This window comes from Centroberyx affinis, unplaced genomic scaffold (genome assembly GCF_046629955.1).
Source record: "Centroberyx affinis isolate AG114_WGS23_722 - 3 ecotype Tasmania unplaced genomic scaffold, CSIRO-AGI_Caff_v1 ptg002825l_1, whole genome shotgun sequence".
In the NCBI taxonomy this organism is placed as follows: domain Eukaryota; kingdom Metazoa; phylum Chordata; class Actinopteri; order Beryciformes; family Berycidae; genus Centroberyx; species Centroberyx affinis.
Window position 1 is genome coordinate 161,792 of NW_027280968.1, and position 19,693 is coordinate 181,484.

The following is a 19,693-nucleotide window of genomic DNA, read 5'->3' on the forward strand; positions in this document are numbered from 1 at the left end:
GCTGCCGGTGATGTGTGCTTCGTGTTCTCAGTCGCTATGGAGAACAGAGCGGTTGCTTAGCCTCCAAGCATTTGGCAACGTGTCATTAGGGCCTGTGGTTTGGCAAAGGCCCAGGGTGCCATGTTTACCTCAAGCGAAGAGCTGCGGATTTCCAGTCCCTCTCCTCTTCGATAGTGTTTCATGAGGACGGACAGATTTCCACTTTGCTTCCTAACCAGGCCCGTACTCTCGGCTCCCTCCTTAGCTCTTTAAAGTGCCATGAGGGTTCCGGAGAGGAAGGTGCCAACGCTTTAGTTTACACTCTGCAATCTGCTCTGTCCAAGACTCTGTTTGCCAAATAAGGAAGCATCTGCCTTGTGTTTTCTCTGAGTGTGGAGAAAGGGGGCCTAACTTTTTTGAGTTCTGTAAAAGACAAGCAACTCCGTTTTCAGCTCACGAATATTTGAGTAAATACACTCGTCAGCCTTCAAACAGTTCTGACAGAGGGGGGGAAATACTGGAAGGATTGATTGAGTGTGTTTATGATTGGTATTGTCATATTATTGTTAAAGCAGTCCGACAAAATATTGGACTTTTCCCACGTAAAATGAATACAGATATTTTCCTGTTGATGTGAAGACCAGTCATGCCATCTTGAACACGCCCGATCTCGTCTGATCTCGTCTGGCCTTGAAGGCTGAGCAGGGCTGGGCCTGGTTAGTACTTGGATGGGAGACATTTGAAATACCATGTGCTGTAAGATGAAGGGTTGTGCTTTAACTGGAAGGACCGGGTCAAAGCAAACATCCGCCCTGCTGAAGTCTCCTAGAGCAGGACACTGAATTTCTACCAGCTCCAAAAAAGTTCTCCTTTGGGGGATCAATACAGCATCTCAAAAAAGCAGAATGCAAATTCTCTGTTATATTCTTCTACCAGAAACTCCAACCAGTAACATCAACATCTCTCCATTTTCAGATCCATTGTTTTCCGACACTTGCAAGATTGACAACAAGTTTCTATCCCTGAACTACCTGGGCGGCTACGTCGAGCCTCAGACATCGAAGGGTTGTGTCCTGTCTGGACCGGACAAAGACCAAGAGGTCCATATCATTGAGCTTCAAGCCCCAAACTCCAGCAGGTAAGCAGCCAAAGGAACCAAAGCAAAAGAATACATGTTATTACAGTTTATCTTTGAGGTCAAGATGCTCTCATTGGTCTCTGTGGAGCTTATTTTGGATAGACATCAAGGAGGGGTGGGGTTAGTATTGACCTAGTGGTGTTCTTTTGAGAACCGTATCTCAGACCTGAGTCTCTACCTCCAGGTTGCCAGATAATCTCATCACTCCCCCAGTGGAGTGATTACTCTGTATACGCAAAAGAGTCTGCAAATCTGGGAATGGGGCAGCCATGATGTATCTCACTATAGCGCTATGTGGTCTGTAGTGCACATGTCCTGCTCTTTTCTGGGAGTGCATCCAGGTTTTTAATCAGTTGGCCAGACACAGAAGGCATGTTAATACTGAGTAGATTTCGCCATCCAAAATTCTTCTCTCTGTCTTTCTCTCTCGCTCACTCTCTCTATCTCTCTCTTCCTCTCGCTCCATGCAGTGCTTTCCAGGTGGATGTCATAGTAGATCTACGGCCTCTCGAGGACGATGCCCCGCTGCATCGTGATGTCGTCTTGCTCCTCAAGTGTGCGAAGGCTGTCAACTGGGTCATCAAGGCCCGCAGTGTGATTGGCAAATTGGACGTAGTGGTAAGTGACAGAGATGAGCTTTCCAATCAGATGTACCTTTTTTTTTTTTACAGACTTCACTTCCGAGATTTTATACAGTCACATCACATATCACAATGGCTTACAAGTCATGTCACAGCACATGACTGTACAGGCAGAGCGGATAGACAGAAATGTCATCACGTTTCGCTACTGACCAAAGAATTTGTCACAATAGGAGGTGTGTTGAATTGGCGCCTGGTCCCTGCTGCAGCAGAGGGGTGGGGTAACAGGTTAGGAGGGTGGAGGGGGGAACTGTGAAATTTCATCGTGACAGCTCCAGGGATTTTCATCACATTAAAGAGCCAGGGGTGGAGGGATGTGGGGGGGTGGCAGACGTTTTCATAGGCTGAGCGTACTACAGTATTTTTGCTGTGCATACAGCCAAACCTGTTTGCCATCAATCACAATAATGTGAATTATGAGCAGTGCTTGCTTCAGGCACTTTTTCTAAGGTTTCATAAGACATAAGTACTTTGGACCTCATCACATACAATACACAAACATTGGCTAAATTCTGCAATATATCACACTCAGTGTACCTGCACCTAGAACTGTACTATTAGTTCATTATTTATTGACACTGAGCATGATACAGTAGTGTATACAGTTTTAATCTAAAAATCTGCTTTAATGTTATTCAAGTCTAAGAGGACCCTCAGAAAGATGAGACCTGCACTTTGGTGGAATTATTTAGTTAAAGAGCAGGTAGATGGGACATTGGCAACTGTCCAATGACCATATTTGTTCTGGGGCTGAAATTTTAAACTGTAGTGTAAAAAAAAGAATAAGTGCATTAAAACGGAAGGAAACCACTCACCAATATCTAACATTTACCAAACCATCTCACCCGTGCCATGAGTCTGGCGACATTTGGCATTTACTGTATGTCAAACCCTCATTGCCCATCCATCTGCTCTGCACCGCTCTGCTCTGCTCCCCATGCTGACCTCAGTGGAGGTGTGCTGGGGATTCTGGGTTTCCTTAGTATGTAATGCTGATACTCCTGCAGGGCGGCTGTCAGCCATGACACTGCACTTTTGCCAGGCACAGTCTGTTTGTACAGCTGCCTGGTCACCGCTCTACAGTAAGTCAATCATGTTGTTTGAGTGTAATGCCAGGTCAGAACCTATGGAACTTACAGAACAGCACAAATGGAGGATCGTCTGGTGGAGATTTATTCAACAGCTGTGAGCTAAGAGCTTGATGTACGATCATACTATATGATCACGTGAAGTTATGAAATAAATTGTTTTATACCTAGTTTACATTATAGCCTTCTACTACAGTATAGCATCTACTGCTGTTATCACATATGTGACACAGTTTGGGTTAGGAACTTCATTTTATTTTATTTTGTTCTGCATAAACTGTTTAGATTGTGGGATTGAATTTTACAATTCCATATCTATTACCAATGTGTGCATGCCTGTGTTAAACAATATCTATCTCTAAGCACGAGAATCAGTAGGAAAAACTGCATCACTGTTTGTGAGAATGTCAGCTATGTATGTGATATGATAGCCTCGTAAAATCAAAGCCTTGCTCCTGTCGGAAGGCAGATTGCCCACAGTGTTGCTCAAGAGACACACTGAACGTGTGGGAAATGGGTGTGAGAAAGAATGATTCACATAGGGAGGACATGTAGCAGGGAAGAACAGGGAATTAGTAAGGAAGGAGGAAAATCAGACACGTTTGGACTCTCACCATTGATCAAGCTATGACACGCCCTTTACCTCACACTCATGCATACAGTACACTTGACTCACACTTGACACAACCTTACTGAGTGCAGATGCTCACTTAAAATGTAATATCTATGATAGTGCCTGAACACACATCATGTATTTCTTTTTCAAGATTTTAAAACAGCTCACATTCATTTCTGGGCTCTAGTCATGCTAGCTTTTAGAGCTGACAGACAAGATGCAGCCAAAACAAATGAAACTTTAGCAGATGCTGGCAAATTCTTTTAACTTTGTTCTTTCTTTGTTCTTGTCTTTTTTATATGTAAATGCCAGTTAGGATAGATTTTTGATACCAAAGGACAGGGTTTTCCTTTACTATCTATAGAATAATCAATGTATCTTAGTCCTTAGTCGACTTTTCCAGTATGACTTATGTTCTCTTTCAGTCAATTACTCATGTAAACCTTTGGGATACGCCTTACTTGAATTAGAAGAAATGTTTTACAGCCATGGCAAAATGGTGACCTGCTGTCAAACACCTGTCATCTCCCACTGTGAGAGGAAAGAGACTTATCAGTCTCACCTTTCATATTGGACTTTTCATGTGTCATGTGGCACCTTGTATTTCCACCTCCACACCTTCTAATGTTTTAGCACTGTGGTTGTTTATGAACTGCTCAAGATTTGTGGTCGGATCAGCTGGTTGCTTCCCTTGGTTCACAAGTACAAGGCTTTGTGTTCTCCATATAGCTCTCATCTAACAAGAATCTGTGTTTATATTTGTAATCAATTTGTTTCTTTCTCATAGACCTCCGATACCGTAAGTGTTAGTTCAAACACGGAGAGACTGATGCAAGTGTCAAAAACCCCCAAGCAGCACCTGCCCTCTGGCTCGCAGGCCTTGATCAAGTGGGCAGAGGAGCACGGCTTTAGCCCGGTCACCTCCTACACCAGCACTCCTGTGGCCAATCACTTCATCCTCCGCCTTCGAGAGCCAGGTAAACTGAACATCTGGAAAACATCCGCTCCATACTCTGTCCAAACTAAAATATAATAATAATAATAAACTTTATTTATGTAGCTCCTTTCCTAACAAGGTTACAAGGTGCTTTACAATAAAATGAGAACAAAAAATTAAAATACAAACAGTAAAACATCGAATACAGGTAATAGATAAAGGAATAAAACAAAGGTAAGGGCAAGCAGTACAAGTATAATCAAAGGAAGGAAACATACATATACTGAACCAGAAAAGCCCTACACAACATGAAGATGTTAAAAGACATTTTGTGTCAAATTTGTTGCAAAAAGGTTAAAAGAAGATACAAAAACTGCACAAAAAAAAGAAAAAATTGCGTGTAGCGTGTTCAGTAAAATTTTGGAGAGAATACGATGTGTAAGAAATACACTAACAAGTTTTAGCAGCTGCCACAATGTCAATAAATAACCTTCGTTGATGACTAATATCACAGATTTCACTGTCCTAATAAAGAGAAGAGCGTGAAATTGTTAAATGGTTTTACAGTCTTGGGCCCTGTGCAATTTCCATGCCAGTAAAAGCACCAGCAGGCTCTAACCATGGCCTGTGTGACTTCCAGATGTGGTGGATCTTCTGGAGAGCAAGTTTCCTCCAGAGCTCTCCATCCTGCAGGACTCCAGCCTGCTGCCAGGTGCGGGAGCCGCCGCGCGACGCTCCAGCCTGCCCTTCCCCTTCCCCCCACCCATGGCCCAGGGCTTGCCCTACCTGCCGCTGCCCTCCTCCCTGGACGACCGGCCCTGGGAGGCCGGGGAGCCCGAGGAGCAGCAGGGGGTCCTGAGCGTTGGCCTCAGTGTGCAGTGCGAGGAGACAAGGATAGTAGTCAGCGTCGACAAGGAGAGCCTACAGGTGAGTGCCTTCATCTGGATCCCACTTGGAAACATGAACACTGTTTAGGTGTGTTCACCTGTTAAAAAGGCTATGTTCAGACAGGCAGCTCAAATATGATTTTTTTTCACATATCAGCTGTATTTTTTCTCGAGTCTGATCAGCAAAAAACACATGGAATACTGTATCTCTGACTAATTAGATTGGATTTCAGATGGGTTTTTTTCCATCACTGCCCACACAACACGTGTTTGCGTCACACACTGGGACAAGAAGACATATGGAATCAATGCTCAGAATTACCAACTGCGAAACTTCTGTGTTATTAGCTTGTTGCTGCGACCCAGTCAGCCTTAAAGAAAAATATGTTGGATTTGCATGCTGCCTGAACACAACCATACACAAACATAAACATTCGATAAGCATGACAAGGGGACTTTTTGAATTTCAGTTATGCGTTATGCTGAATTGGAAATGCCGGTGTCCCTCTTAAACGCTGGCTGACATTGAAGCGGGTGTGTTGGTTCCCAACATTTGGCGCTTGAACAGAGGGAGAACACAATCAGCCCACATCACAGTGTGGAAACTGCCATAGACTGTAATTAGGAGAAGTTGGGGTTGGAGCTAGACCACCTTGTGGGACTTGTTTATTCCTGGGAACTTGAAGTTGAGCAGAACCATGGTGGCTTTTTTTTTTTTTTTTTTTACAATTTTGAAAATTAGTTAATAAAGGAAAAGTTGTTTTGATCTGCATCCAATTTCACCATGGTTTGATCTTACTTTGTCCGCAGGCCAATGGGTTTCCTCATGCCAACCTCACTCTCCAAGACCCAGAATGCAAAGCAACAGTCAACGCCACCCACTACACACTGGAAACCCCTCTAACTGGCTGTCAGACCACCATGTATCCCATGCAGGCTAGCTCAATGGTTCTCTACATCAACTCTGTGAGTACGATGCCTATAATTACATCTTGATCCTAATTTACCATTATGCCATGATCTACAGTACAGTGTATCAGGTAACAAGTAATGGCAACAATACTGTTTAAATTAACCCATGACCAGTGGCTTCTCACAGGATCAGAGTTCTAGTTTATAATGTAAATACAAAGAAAATATTTTTTTCTCATCTTTTTCGAATCGTGGGGAACACTTTAAAGTTTTATGAGATTCAACATTCACATCTGACACTCCCAGTTATCTTCATTAACATGGAATGCATGCAGTGTGTTTGCTCTAACAAGTAAGGATGAATCACTTCCTCCCAGGCCTTTTGAAATATTTTGTGGGTAAATTTTGAACAACACGTTTTCAGTCCAATGCCGATTAAAAATCCTGGGCGGATGTCCAAGGTTCTCTTTTGTGATAACTCTTGGATGCCGTGACTACCTAAGACCTCTGGTCAAAACAAATTAATTTTCATTTTCTGGTCCCTACACATCAAAGATGATCTCCTTTTGTTGGCTGTTGTTTTTCCGGTCCTGTGATAAATGATTCTAATTCAGTAATGGTACCAGTGGCAGGTCAGCTAACTTTGGACTAGACTTATGCAAGACAATTGATGTCACTGAGGTCGTGCTCTCACCTCATTAAATCAATTTTCTAAAAACACCCTCAACTCATCTCAGACCCCTGAAGTCCTGAAGTCTATGGAGAAATGAGAAATATGTTTCATGTATTTGTCTAGAGCCAGTCGCGCTGTTGAAATAGCTGGACATTCCCACATTTCAAATCCAACTCATTGGTTGCAGAATGTTTTGGCAACCCTCTCACAGATTCTAATCTCTGTGCCGTTTGCAATTTAGCAACACCACTCACCAGTGGATCTATTGAAAAAATATGGATAGGATTTTTCAAAAGTGTTCCGTTCACTTACCTATAGATGTATCTTATTTTTGTGTGAATTATGAACTCCCGCTGTGGATTACAGGTCATGATAAGTCACGCTGAGCCCAAGGATGGGAGTGGTGGGCCGCTGGATTACGAGGATCTGGAGTCTGGAGACGTGCTGTTCCCAAGAGACACGGAGGAGTTAGAGCGGACTTCTCTGGAGCCCACAGAGCACCAGTCCTCCTTAATGGTAAGACATCTGACTCACTTTGGTTCTCGCACCGTAAGAGCAGGGCGAGAGTCGATGAGTCAAGACCGCTGATGATATACCTCTATGTAAATCATGTCCAGTTGGATGAAACTTCATTTCCCAGAGCCTCATGGTGCTAGTAAAGACTGGCTTCTGCACTCTCACTGTCTCTCCACGATGTCTGTTTTTTTAACTTCTCTTGACCTGACATTTTCCATTTTGAATTTTCTCCATCTTCAACGATAACTTTCCTTTGTTCCTTCTCCCCCTTTCTCTACCGACTTATTTTCCTTTGTCTCATCCATTCCCCATCCCCTCATTTTTCTTGTCTATATCTCTTGTGTCTCTTCCCTACTTTCTGGTCCATCTTGCTGTGATGAAAAACTGACACACAGTCATGTGGGGTGAGGGTGCTCAGTGGTGGAATCTGATGTCAGATCCCTGCTGATGTTTGTGTTGGCTTTGCCTTATTTTCCTCCTAGTTCAATTGCACGTACCGAAAGAACCAGGAAACCCCAGAAGCAGTTCCCAGGATTGTACCGGGACGAGCCAACAAGGAGCCAGTCAGCAACATGACGTTCAGCATGGACTTCTACAATACAAACCTCTTCCGGGACCCAGCGCCCCAGGCCTTCCACACTGTTTCAGAAAATCAGCAAGTCTTTGTGGAGGTACACTGTGCACACATTCATTTTTACCATTTGGAAAATTTGAGAGTACATTTCCTCATCCTGTGAGTCTTGCAGATGAATATGATATTGTCTTGTGCAACTTTACAACTTTTGGTCTCTGCCTTTTGGAATATCAACACTGTCGTAACAGCAGAGAAAACTGCGCTGTGTGTACTCTTTGTCTAGGATTTCAGCTCTAACGTGCTTTGATCTCTTAGTGTGGCACCCGCAAGGTCAATTTGTATTTTGTCTAGTTTGGGCTAGAGAGCTAACACTCATTTTCACCCCCCCTCATGTGCCTTGGTACCCTGTCTGGCCCAGAATAGTTGTTTTGCACCAGTAATTATGGTGGTCATGTAAAAGATGGTAAAGACTCATACTATGAGCTCCTTTGAAGTGTTGATTTATGGTGATATCAGGGGGAGATGCTTCACTGACAGTGTGGACACAGAGCCAGCAGGTTACAAAGGGTTTTCTGTGTATGAGGCTTTGGCTTAACCCTCTCTTCAGATCTCACACCGGGCTGAGAGCTGACCTGAGGCAGCGGCCAAAAGGTGCGCAGGAGCTTGCTGTTGTGCAACCGCACTTTGGCACTCACAGTGTAGCTTTTATTTAATCCATAGCCTACCTGTCACCAACTGTGTGCCTATGATATACTGCTGTTAATTTATTCCTAGATTTAATTTCAGTTATGTATTATGAGCCTCAATCTGGGTCATTTCCTATCTTTTTAATTGGCTGTTTTTCAGTAATGTTTTTTTTATTTTGATTTATTTATTTTTATATGTCTGTGTCTGAGTGTCTGTGTTTGACTCTGGCCAAGACCTTTGACAACTTTGGCATGAGGATGTCCTCATTAGAAAGCATTGGGAGTGAAAATCAAACAGAAGGAATAAGTATTTGTCTTGTGATCTCTGAGCGGTAAGATCTTCTTAGTGTTCTTATTGGGACTGAATTCAAATTTAAATGTACAGAGTTTCTCTCTGTGTTAAAAAAGCTCCAGGACAGCCAAAGTCTTGTGCCGATATCAAGATGGTGGTCCTCACTATGGTTCCAGACACTCACAAAACATTATGACAGCTAGACTTTGACAAATGGTTCAACAACCAGAAGTGAAAAGAGCGTGCAAGAATTGAATTTATCAGAGTGATAATTTTGAACAGCAGCTCAGAGATTTTTGACAGGGGAGGTTTTTAACAGAAAGGCACCACTGAGCACAGATATTAAAAATGGGAACAACTCGATTACCTTGACTAAGCAGAAATGATGGATCGACACACTGATCATTAGCCCATTGAGTGTAAAATGGTGATAGTCCTTGTGAAGTGAAGTAAAAGGATGATTTTTTTTCCTTCAAAACCTAACCTAAGTATTAATGACTACAGCATGAAAAATGAAAAATCTACTCAACTAGTTAACGAAAGTGGTACTGCATTCCTGCCCGCCTTTGTCAACAAGAAATAATTTCACTCATCAATCATCACTTCAGTCCTGGTAACAGTGAAAAGCTTGTCATGAAAAATGACAAATGATCCATCTATCTGAAGAATGAATGTTTGTTTTTTTTCCTTTCTCCTGTGCTTCAGGTCACAGGCACCACAGCAGATCCACAGCTGGGCTTTATGATCCAATCGTGCTTCATTTCTCCCAACTCAAACCCCAACGCAGCCTCAGACTACACCCTCATGGAGAATATCTGCCCCACGGACGACTCTGTCAAGTACTATCCTCACGCCCAGACGGACAGGAGGAGGTTCAGCTTCACCTTCAACTCAAAGTTCAATGTGTCCCTACTCTTCCTGCACTGTGAAATGTCTCTGTGCTCCAAGAGATACCAGAACAACCAAAGACTGCCGCTGGTATGCAGTTTAATCCTCCCCAAATTACTACCCAGACCCAGATTAGGTTTTTTTGATCCCTTACATGTATAATGATTTGTTAATTTACAATCCATCAAGGTTTTTTTTTAATCTCTCCAGAGCCATAGAGCATTAGCATTGTTTGTTTGACTAGACTAGCTGTTGATGTCAATGTTTTAGTTTGCCGCCTTTGCTCTGGCCGGCCTGAACCGTTCAGTTTCAGGTCTGCACCCAAAGCTAAGCAGGAAACATGAATCCATGTAAGGTTTGCCAAGTATTCAGCTGCAGAACAAAATAAGCATCCATCTCAACCACTCACTCCTTTTACTGTGTCATCTATCCAACTCAGCCAAGTCACTGGACTGATACAACCTCTTAACACCTTTTTTCTGCTCATTTGACCTCTTTTTACCTGATAGTATACCAAAAAAAAAATCTTGTCAAAGTAGTGCCAGGGGCCTGAGGCTGACTCGTGATAGTTGAGATAATTGTTACATTCTGATTATGATCAGGGTAAAGCTGAGGTTCATGAGTTTGTATGATTTTCTCACATTTATACCTTTGGTCAGGGATGAGAGAAGACTTTTTGTTGAAGATTTGTTCTAGGCTGAGAAATTTGAGAGTTATCTTTTGCTTTGTAAAACCATTTTTTAGTAAGAAGAAGAAGAAGAAGTATAAATGCTCTGCCCAGGATAGTATATTTTGTTTTGCACAGTGTAAAAAAATTTTTTATTTTCTTTATTAATTCTCTTATTTTGATTGTGATTGTTTTTTCTCCACACAGTGCCTAAAACCCAATGAGACCTGTGATTCTGTCACTCTGGACACTATCCTGGCTATGATGATGAACACGAAGACGTCTACCAAGCCGCTTGTTGTGGTGCCAGATGGAGACGAGATACCAGGTTAGCACAGTGGAAAAAAACAAATTTTTAACCTATTTAGGCCTGATTAATGATGACTGCCTAAGTAAGATGCATGCAGGTCTTAAGAATCAGTCACTTGCTGCTGGTGGGCATGTGTATTTGCACTGTCACCATACTTCTACTTCCTTCTCAAAAATACTTCCATCCATATTTCTTTTTTGTTGGATTATAAATTGAGTTCTGGTTTCCGTTCCGGGGAGTACATAGAGAGTGATAAGAAAACTGGAGTAAAGAGAGCAGCCTGTCTCGATGTCAAAGGAGCCAGAGAAATCTCAGTCCAGTACTTGGAGATTAGACCAAACCATCCAAGCCACAAAACATTGCACATCACATCCCCACATCTGGTCATCATTAACTGTGGTGTGTGTGTATGTGTGTGTGTCTGCGTGTGCATGTCTATGTGCCTGCATGCAGGTTGGTGTGTGTGTGTGCATGCGTCTCTGTACGTTAATGTGTACACATGAGTGTGTGTGTTCTTGTGTGTGTGTGTGTGTGTGTGTGTGCTAGCATATGGTTGATTGGAGTGAAAGGGAGTTTGCTCACGCTGAGGCCCAGTTCTGCTGCTCTGGACCGGTCTGTGCTGAGGGAGAGGTGGAAAAAGAGGAGTCATGCAGCACGGAGCTACAGTTGTTTTCACTTAGGGCCTTCACTGTGGCCTCCCCTTTCCACGAGAGAGGGGGAGGAGGGAGGGGTGTGTGTGTGTGTGGAGGGGAGGTGGTCTTCTTGTTGGCTTCGGGAGTGCAGCCAGAGCCTAAAGGCCCCTCATCGCTTGATTAGTCACTCAGTCATTCACTCACTCTATCGCACAGTCTCTGGGGCTCCGAGAGCAGGGACAGAGTGCGATCAGAGGGAGGGTGGAGCATGCAGGGGAGGCCTGAGGTAACCACCACCACGTTTTACTAATTATGACCTAAACTGAGATGTGGTGATATCATGTGTGCCCAATCTCTATTTAACTGCCAGGGCTTTTCAAATCTGCACCCCCTCAGAGCAATTACATCAACGAGAGAACTATGGTCGGTTTGAGTCAGCTTTATTGACTCACAAGTTCAATATAAGTCATGCCATTTTAATCAGTGTGAGCTGTGACTGTTCAACTAGCAAATAAGCATGCCGAACAGAAGTGGGTGGGTTTATTAGATTTTGATTGGATGCAATTAACGAACGTACAACTTTTGGGTTTCACTGCTGGGCAGAGATGTAGATGCAATCATTGAGGGAAAGCATCAGATGATCTGATGATGTTAGAGAAGAACCTGAACCATGTAAGCCCTTTCAGATCTTGGGGAACAGAGACTCTGAAATTTGCAGTAATGAGTGACTCCAGACTGTGCCAATGGGAGAGTAAGCTGAGCTAGTCCAACCTGGCAGCGGGCAGCAGTGTGCGCTGCCCATGCCAGTATGCCAGTGCACTGGGTTTATTTTCCATGGTGCAGATTAAGTAAACACAGATATGCCGTAAACCCAGTGAAAGACCACAATTTTAAAGGCCATGTTTTCTAACACAAAGGCATCTCTTATGCTGAGATGGCAAACAAAACAAGAAGCCTTTCAAGGGCCACAGTTCTGCACTGGACAGCATCCCAAAGAGTTCAGCTTGATCTACAAATCAAAGAGGGCCACTTGTGGCCAACATGCTGCATGGAAAAACATAACAGCCTCAAAGCCTTGCCATCAAAAGTAGATTTATTGCCTCACAACATCAATAAATTTACTCCCTTTTTTTTACAGATCTGGTAACTTTCAGGAAAAGTCGAGTAATATCGTCTATTTCAGAGGAGGGAGGGTGGACAATATCATTACTCAAGTACAAGTTCAATTTACTTTTACTCAGCACAGAGTAAATGAAGAATATACTTGAGTACAAGTGAAAAACCTTGGTGTCAAAAACTACTTACATTAAGTACTTAAGACTTTGCTTCGGTTACATTAATCTACTTCAAAAAACTTTTTTTTTTCTGATATTAGAGCTATAGCAATAAAAGTTACTGGGAAGACTGAAACTGTAGTGTATGAAATATGTTCTGCAGGTGAATATGTTGGCCCTTTAAAATTCTTATCCTACTAAGCAGCTGATGTGATAAATCTATGTGATTTTAATTTACTATAGCAGCAATACATCACCTTATAGCCTGCTGAATGAGAAACTTCTGCTGCTCATAGGCTATGCATTCAACTATGTCAGTTAGGCTACTTTATCATAAAAATGTTTTGCCTATTGAAGTAGATGATTCTAAAATTTTAACTTTTTACAAGTACAGGCACCCTACAATAATTTTTGTCCTGTAAATATGAATCTCCATCATTGGTGCAAATGTGAACCATAAACATAGATAATTTTTGTTAGGGATCATGATCGTAATAGAGATATTCCACTTCCTAAGTTTGCGCTGCCCAACTGATATTGCTAGCAACTCACTATAAATCTACAAGGATGTGTTAAAAAATAACAACTTAACAGTGCCATTCGTAACACAATATGGACTTGGCAACAACTTGATAATGGCTGAAAACCATGACCACTTTCAAAACGGTGTTCATTTCACTGTTTTGAAAGCAGAAGCACTGATTAAACTTTGAAGAGGCCTATTGAGGGCAAAGTGGTAGTAGTCCTTTTAAGTGTCGTGGAGCGAAAAATCTGTACTTGAGTTAGAGTTCAAGCTTGACCAGGCTACTGAGAAAAGTACAAATCCTTGAAAAATATTCTCAGTTGATTGTAGCTGTAGCTCATTCCTGCACAGCTCTAATCTGTTTTCACCAAGTACATACTAAAGGGAAAGTACGGAGCCCCTAAAGTCCCGAAAAGTTATATTTTTTTTATCTTGTGCGCATAAGTTAATTATCTTGTGGGAACAAGTTATTATCTTGTACACACAAGATAAAAAAATATCACCTTTCGGGACTTTAGGGGCTCCGTAGTAAAGTCGTGCGTCAAACGGTGTTTTACGAACCGTATATGATTATGCACAACTTCTGTGTATTGGTTGTCTGTGGCACTGCATTAATTCCTATCATATGGCCCTGTGGAACAGAGCTGTTTGGAGTAAACACGCTTTGAACTGTCAAGCTGAATGTTTTGTAGTCAAATCAACTGCAGATTATTGTGTACAGACCCCCAGTGTCAAGAGTCTTACAGAGGCTCCATCAGTGGTTTCTGCATGCCATGAGGAGGGGAGGGGGTCAGAGTTGAACAGAAACAAGGCATTACATAGGAGTGTGCTTCCATTCCAAACTTGGATAAACAAATGACGTTCATCCAGATATCAGAACTGTTCCAACTCTGGCAAAAGCTTAAAGCTCTTCATCGGTCTATTTTAGTTTTAACTCCTATAGCACTGCCTGTCTAATAGTTCAAATTGTGAGCAAAACTTAAGGCCTGCAGTTTTGAGTGATAGTGAGAGTGGGTATGTCATTGGTTATCAACAGTATAGTAGATTTGCAGGTACAATGACAATATAAAGTGTTTTTGCTGGCAGCCAATAAGAAGGGAAAGAGATGTAAACCCCATATTGCCATGCAAGTCTGTCCTGTTGATCTGAACTATTGTCCGAAGTATCAGCAAATTCAGCTCTGGTAGTGTATAAGGCAAATAGTAAGTGTAATGTTTGAGGATCCTTATTGTTCCTTATGCCATTTCATGTCACTGCCAGATAAGTACTCTGTGGTGTTTGAAAATATACAATGAGTTTTGAGCTTTACTGTCATGGAAGTTTCTCAGAGTCATGTAACTTTCTCACCATATAAAAGATCATTTAAACTTTCAGTTCAAGTCAGAAAACCAAACCACACGACGGTTTCACACGACAATCTCTTGCTGACCTCAGCTTAGTGTGCTATTCCTCTCTTGCTTGTGGGGCTGAAAGTGGCCAGTCTCTGCATTCTTTGCATAACAAGTCAGGAGGGACAGATAACACTTGAGGGGTGGGCCGGGGGGGGGGGTTGGGCATCCTCTGGCCATTGCCCCTTCTGAAATTAAACTCTCCTCTGATGACCTGTCATCATCCGCCATGCGGGATGAAAATTCAAAGGTGTTCCTTCCGAGAATAGCACCCATTGTGCCTGGGTCTTGGACCCGTACCAGGCTTGCTCTTGAGCTCGCCCCTACACAAGCGCCTTTGTATTGTTTGCTAAGACATCATTAGAGCTAATTTCACTTTTGAAAGCCATCCAGATGGCTTGAAATAAATGGGTAAGCGGAGCCATGGTTGGAGTCAGTAGGTTCATCCTCTAGGACACTGTCAGCGCACAGAATAGGTTTCGCTCTTTCAGCTTTTTTTTCTGGTTCGGGTTCCTGTATCACATTCCACAGAGAACTGCTTATCAACACAGTGCAATATCAGCAATCTGCTTTGCTCTTGACTTGTCAGACTGTGCTCCGAAAACCCAGTGTGTTATTTTGAATGTCAAGTTTAAATGTCAAATTTCAAGTTCATTATGTATGCTGTGCCTCATTTTATGGTCAACGTACACTAAATGAAACTGATTTTTATTTTGCAGTTATACCTACACGCACAACACCCGGAAGCCCACCCAGTCCCCCTGGTGAAAGTAAGTTAATATATGCAAAACTATCTTATTTGTACTTCTTACTTACTTACTTCTTCATTTTTTTATTGGGACCCATTTTGCCCTATATATACAACAAAATACGACGATAAATATAATATAAATATAAATGCAATGATACGATGTATATACTGTATGGTGTGTGTGTGTGTGAATTTAGTTTCTAATATCTCCCAGTTGTCAGGTCATCCAGTATGAACTGTGTGCCTCTTTGTCTTTCAGCCATACTGTACGTCCTGGACACTCCGACAGTAGTGGGGATCGCCTTCGCGGCCTTTGTGATCGGGGCGCTGTTGACTGGCGCCCTGTGGTTTATCTACTCACACACAGGTAGGTCTCTCTCTCTCTCTCTCTACCTGCTGCTCCGCGGCCCTCGCCCGCCTCTCCACGTTAATGAAAAGATAAGGTGCAGAAGAATGTCAGAGTGTCTCGGTGCCAGAAATCTGCCGTTGGGATTGCCAAACATCCTGCTGCTGACAGAGGCCAGTTAACAATAACATATTGACTCCTCTACTGTAAATATATCCTGTTGGTCAGCAACAACGGCTCTTCTCTTTCCTGCCTTTGAATGTTTTTGGGGGCAGCGGGGTGGTCAGCGAATATTCTCAGCACAATGGCTATGAGACGGGTTGGAAATTCCCCCTGTTAGGTTTAGCGGGGCGCTCACAGGAAAAGATACACAATCTGTCCATTAGCCAAGACCTTCCCCGTCGTCCCCAGCCTGCCGACCCCGGCTGACCCCTGGGAGGAAGTGCGCTCCCGGCAGCCCACTGAGTTCACCGCTGCACAGAGCGGCCCTGTTCTTGACCCGGCCGTTTGACTGGTGATCTGCCGTGCCGTTGACCTGCTGCCCCGCAGCCGATGTGTTCTCCGCAGACATCTTTCATAAACAGGGCCAGGAAGTTCGAGTTTAGAGGTTAGGAGTTTCAGAAGATACAACAATGTGACTAAGTGTTTAAGTTTACACTCACAGTTTGGAAGGAGCTCAAGGTTGGACAGCGTCAGATGACGATTTGTAAGTTGTCCAGCTTTTTGGTCAGGGAGCTGTGAATGGATAGATGCTTGATAAGGATACACTTACTACAAACTGTTGGATAATGCAGTTGCAGTCATGTTCAGTCGCATTTATCATTAGTCTACTTTGTCTACCGAACACGTTTTCATTCAGCGAGCAGGACAGATCAGTTGTCAGATGTTAAGTCCCCTTATCTTTATCCCAATATTTGTTTTGGCACCTCTATAGAAAGCCACTTTATTTGAGTTTTATGAGTTTCCTAGAGAGACCAACAAAGAAACGCATGCCTTTTGATTGGCTGATTTCCCAAAGATTTTGGAGGTCAAAAGTTGAACATCTGAAGAGAAACAGGTGTCAGGATAGTAGTTATGAAAAGAATACAAGTGGTCCAGTCCTTCAAGAATTTGCGATAAAAGAGCTTAAGGCGCATGTTCCTGGTATTGTTGTTGTTGTTAAAGCAGGGCTTTCTGTTGGGTCACAGTTTGGAAGGGCCTGTTATGCTGTCTTAACTGAAATACCCTTACATGGCAACACTGGCAGTTCCACGTTAACCCCAAGAATGTAGATCCCCAAAAACAACCACCAAAAATATCAGTCCAGGGTGTATTTTAAACCAGTGCACAGAGTGGTGAAACATGAAAATAGAGCTACATTTATCCCCTTAGGGCCAGAGGACAATGTTGGATGTTCTTGGTCGCTTGAAAAAGGCCCAGTTTCCACTTTTTTTATTACACGTTGGAGCTGTACTTGGAGTTTTTGGATCCATACTAGCTTAATTCCTTACAAGGGAATTTAGAGATGTAAATACTTCAAAAGGGTTTTTTTTTCTTATCTTGGCCTTCCTTATCTATGACACATAATCAGTCTGCATTTTGCTATTTTATTTTTTTATCTTGCCATTGATTTGAAACAAACACCCCCCCCCACACACACACACACAAACTCTTAAGAGAGGGCTTTTCCGTAACTACAACATTTAAGAAGAATGCACTCGTAAAATAAATGAGTTTAAGAAATAGAAGTGTCTTCAATGGTGCTTCCTCTACATTGCCAAAGAATCCTTGGACATGTATTTTTGGAAATGCTGTTTGGAGTGTGGACTATGCTATTGTGCAAGAGGTGCTATGATCAAGCAACCACAACCATCTTCAAGAGGTTAAGGCAGATTGTCCCAAGAGAGGCATCCATTGCAGCCAGTGGATGTGAAGTTTTCATACAAAATATAATTCCATGACATACAATTACCCTTTATCTCCCCTATCTAGCAAGATAATACAATACTTCAGTCAATGGACTCGGGAATTCATGTTTCCTCACAGAATGGACAGATAGGAGAGGTGAATCCAAGTCCCTTTGTTTTTGAAAGCTCAGGATCCTGTGAGGGGAGAGACTGTTTTTTTAGCCGGAACTCTTTGGCAGCTCTGCTCTGGTAAACATTAGCAGAACTGAGGGGCCTATGAGAGGGAGCGAGATGCGAGATAGCCTGTGGACTCATGTGCACAAGCCTGCCAAATATGAGCACATATACGCACACTCCATATACACTCTCTCACACACACACACACACATCCACACACACACACCTCATAGCACAAATTACAAAGAGAAAGTTCCCTAGGACCCTCTCCACTTTTCTGGGTGGGACGCGGCTAGGAAACAAGCAGCGGACACACTGCATTTTAATACCAGAAGCATTGTGCCAAATACAGAAATTAAACACAGACTTGGCTTTATTTCAAAAGTTTTTGGTTCTCTGTCAGAGAGGTTTTTCCAAACAAATGGAAGCATTTTTATTTGCCCCTTAACTTTAAGCTCTGGATCCCGGGAATCTACAAACTGGAACGCTCATTTATACATAGAACAATAAACAAGTCAGTGGTTTGAGATCCAGTCAGAAGGCCCTATCTTGTGTTTATTCTGCTTTATCTGCTAAAGCTAGGCTAATTGCTTCCAGATAACAAAAGGCATGAACTGAATGAACAACAGGCCTCCTCACCTCTTTCTATTCAGAATATCATCTGTCAGATAGGTGATTGGTCGCTCCTGGGCTTTGAGGTGTATCTGTAACAAATCATAGAAGCAATTGGTCACTTTGTGGATAATTAACAGCAGAAGAACAGATAACTATTAGCCTCTGTGGCAGATGGTACAGGAAGATGGAAAAAAGATGGGACAGATGAGATCCAAAGTCCACAACTTGCACAAAGTGCAATCATATGATCAAGGAAAAGTAGCATTACTTCAATGCATTCTTACTCAAGCAGCAGTGATGCAAATGACCCATTTAGTTATTAAGGTTGGTATACAAATGTTTCCACTCAGCAAATGTAAATAGTTTATGTAGAGCTGTGCACAAAATAATGCAACGAAGAATGGAGATGATCATTTTAACTATTAGGGTTTATCCGGTGTTGAGTACCGACAATCCTAGTAAACTGTAAGAGAGGAATCAGTACATTTTTTCCTTCAAAATAAACTTCAGTAAGACTACAGGGCATGCTCCAGTGACTTAGAGGAGTACAATGTGTAGCTGTAACTAAATAGTTGTACTATGTTCCTGCCCACCTCTGGAATGTTGTGATTTATATACATTTTTCTCTATCTTCCTTTTGTCCCATATCTTCCCCCCCCCCCCCCCCCCCCCCTCTCTCTCTCTCTCCTGCTGTATGTCTAGGTGAGACAGCTGGCACACAGCAGGTCCAGAAGTCTCAGCCGGCCTCGGAGAACAGCAGTGCGGCCCACAGTATCGGCAGCACACAAAGCACACCCTGTTCCAGCAGCAGCACAGCGTAGCCCAGGGCAGCCCAGCGGGACGCTCGCCCCTGCCGGGGCACAGGAAGGGCCAAACGGGTCACAGGGACTGGTTTGTTGACATTTGTTTCCTCGGATGAAAAGAATTATTTTGGGGATGCTTTGTGATAGGAAGGAAAGAAGTATGATTTTAAAAAAAGAAGTTGAAGAAAAAAACATAATATCACCTTCAGTCCTTCAGTTCCCTTTGTGCCACTTCAACAGTGTGTTTGGACTTTACAAAACTACTGTGCTGGTATTATCGGTCTGAGGATGTTCAGTAACAGTTCCGAGGCCCAGCTTGGCAGCCACACCTCAAATCTAGTGCCTCACTACAGCTACAAGAAACAAATGTGAGTTTAATACCAGGCATTTTTTTTCTAATCCAAATGCTGCTTTTTCCGACCACAACAGAGCCTTTTGTTTTTACCTTAAATGGCTTTTAGGCAGGAGGTTACAAGCAAGCGTACACCAATGGC

The 19,693-nt window shown here is 42.8% G+C and overlaps 1 protein-coding gene across 1 annotated transcript in view; it reads left to right on the forward strand.

The window, feature by feature from the left end:
• The window catches only part of tgfbr3 (transforming growth factor, beta receptor III), a 65,845-nt gene extending 46,158 nt beyond the window's left edge, over positions 1-19,687 (forward strand). The window contains exons 6-17 of the mRNA XM_071536096.1: positions 955-1,117; positions 1,588-1,735; positions 4,250-4,439; positions 5,040-5,326; positions 6,097-6,252; positions 7,238-7,387; positions 7,870-8,058; positions 9,645-9,917; positions 10,702-10,822; positions 15,341-15,391; positions 15,632-15,739; positions 19,099-19,687. Of these exons, the coding sequence (XP_071392197.1) occupies positions 955-1,117; positions 1,588-1,735; positions 4,250-4,439; positions 5,040-5,326; positions 6,097-6,252; positions 7,238-7,387; positions 7,870-8,058; positions 9,645-9,917; positions 10,702-10,822; positions 15,341-15,391; positions 15,632-15,739; positions 19,099-19,217 (1,955 nt within the window). The 3' untranslated portion in view covers positions 19,218-19,687. The remainder of the gene's footprint in view (positions 1-954; positions 1,118-1,587; positions 1,736-4,249; positions 4,440-5,039; positions 5,327-6,096; positions 6,253-7,237; positions 7,388-7,869; positions 8,059-9,644; positions 9,918-10,701; positions 10,823-15,340; positions 15,392-15,631; positions 15,740-19,098) is intronic.
• Positions 19,688-19,693: the final 6 nt, after the last annotated feature.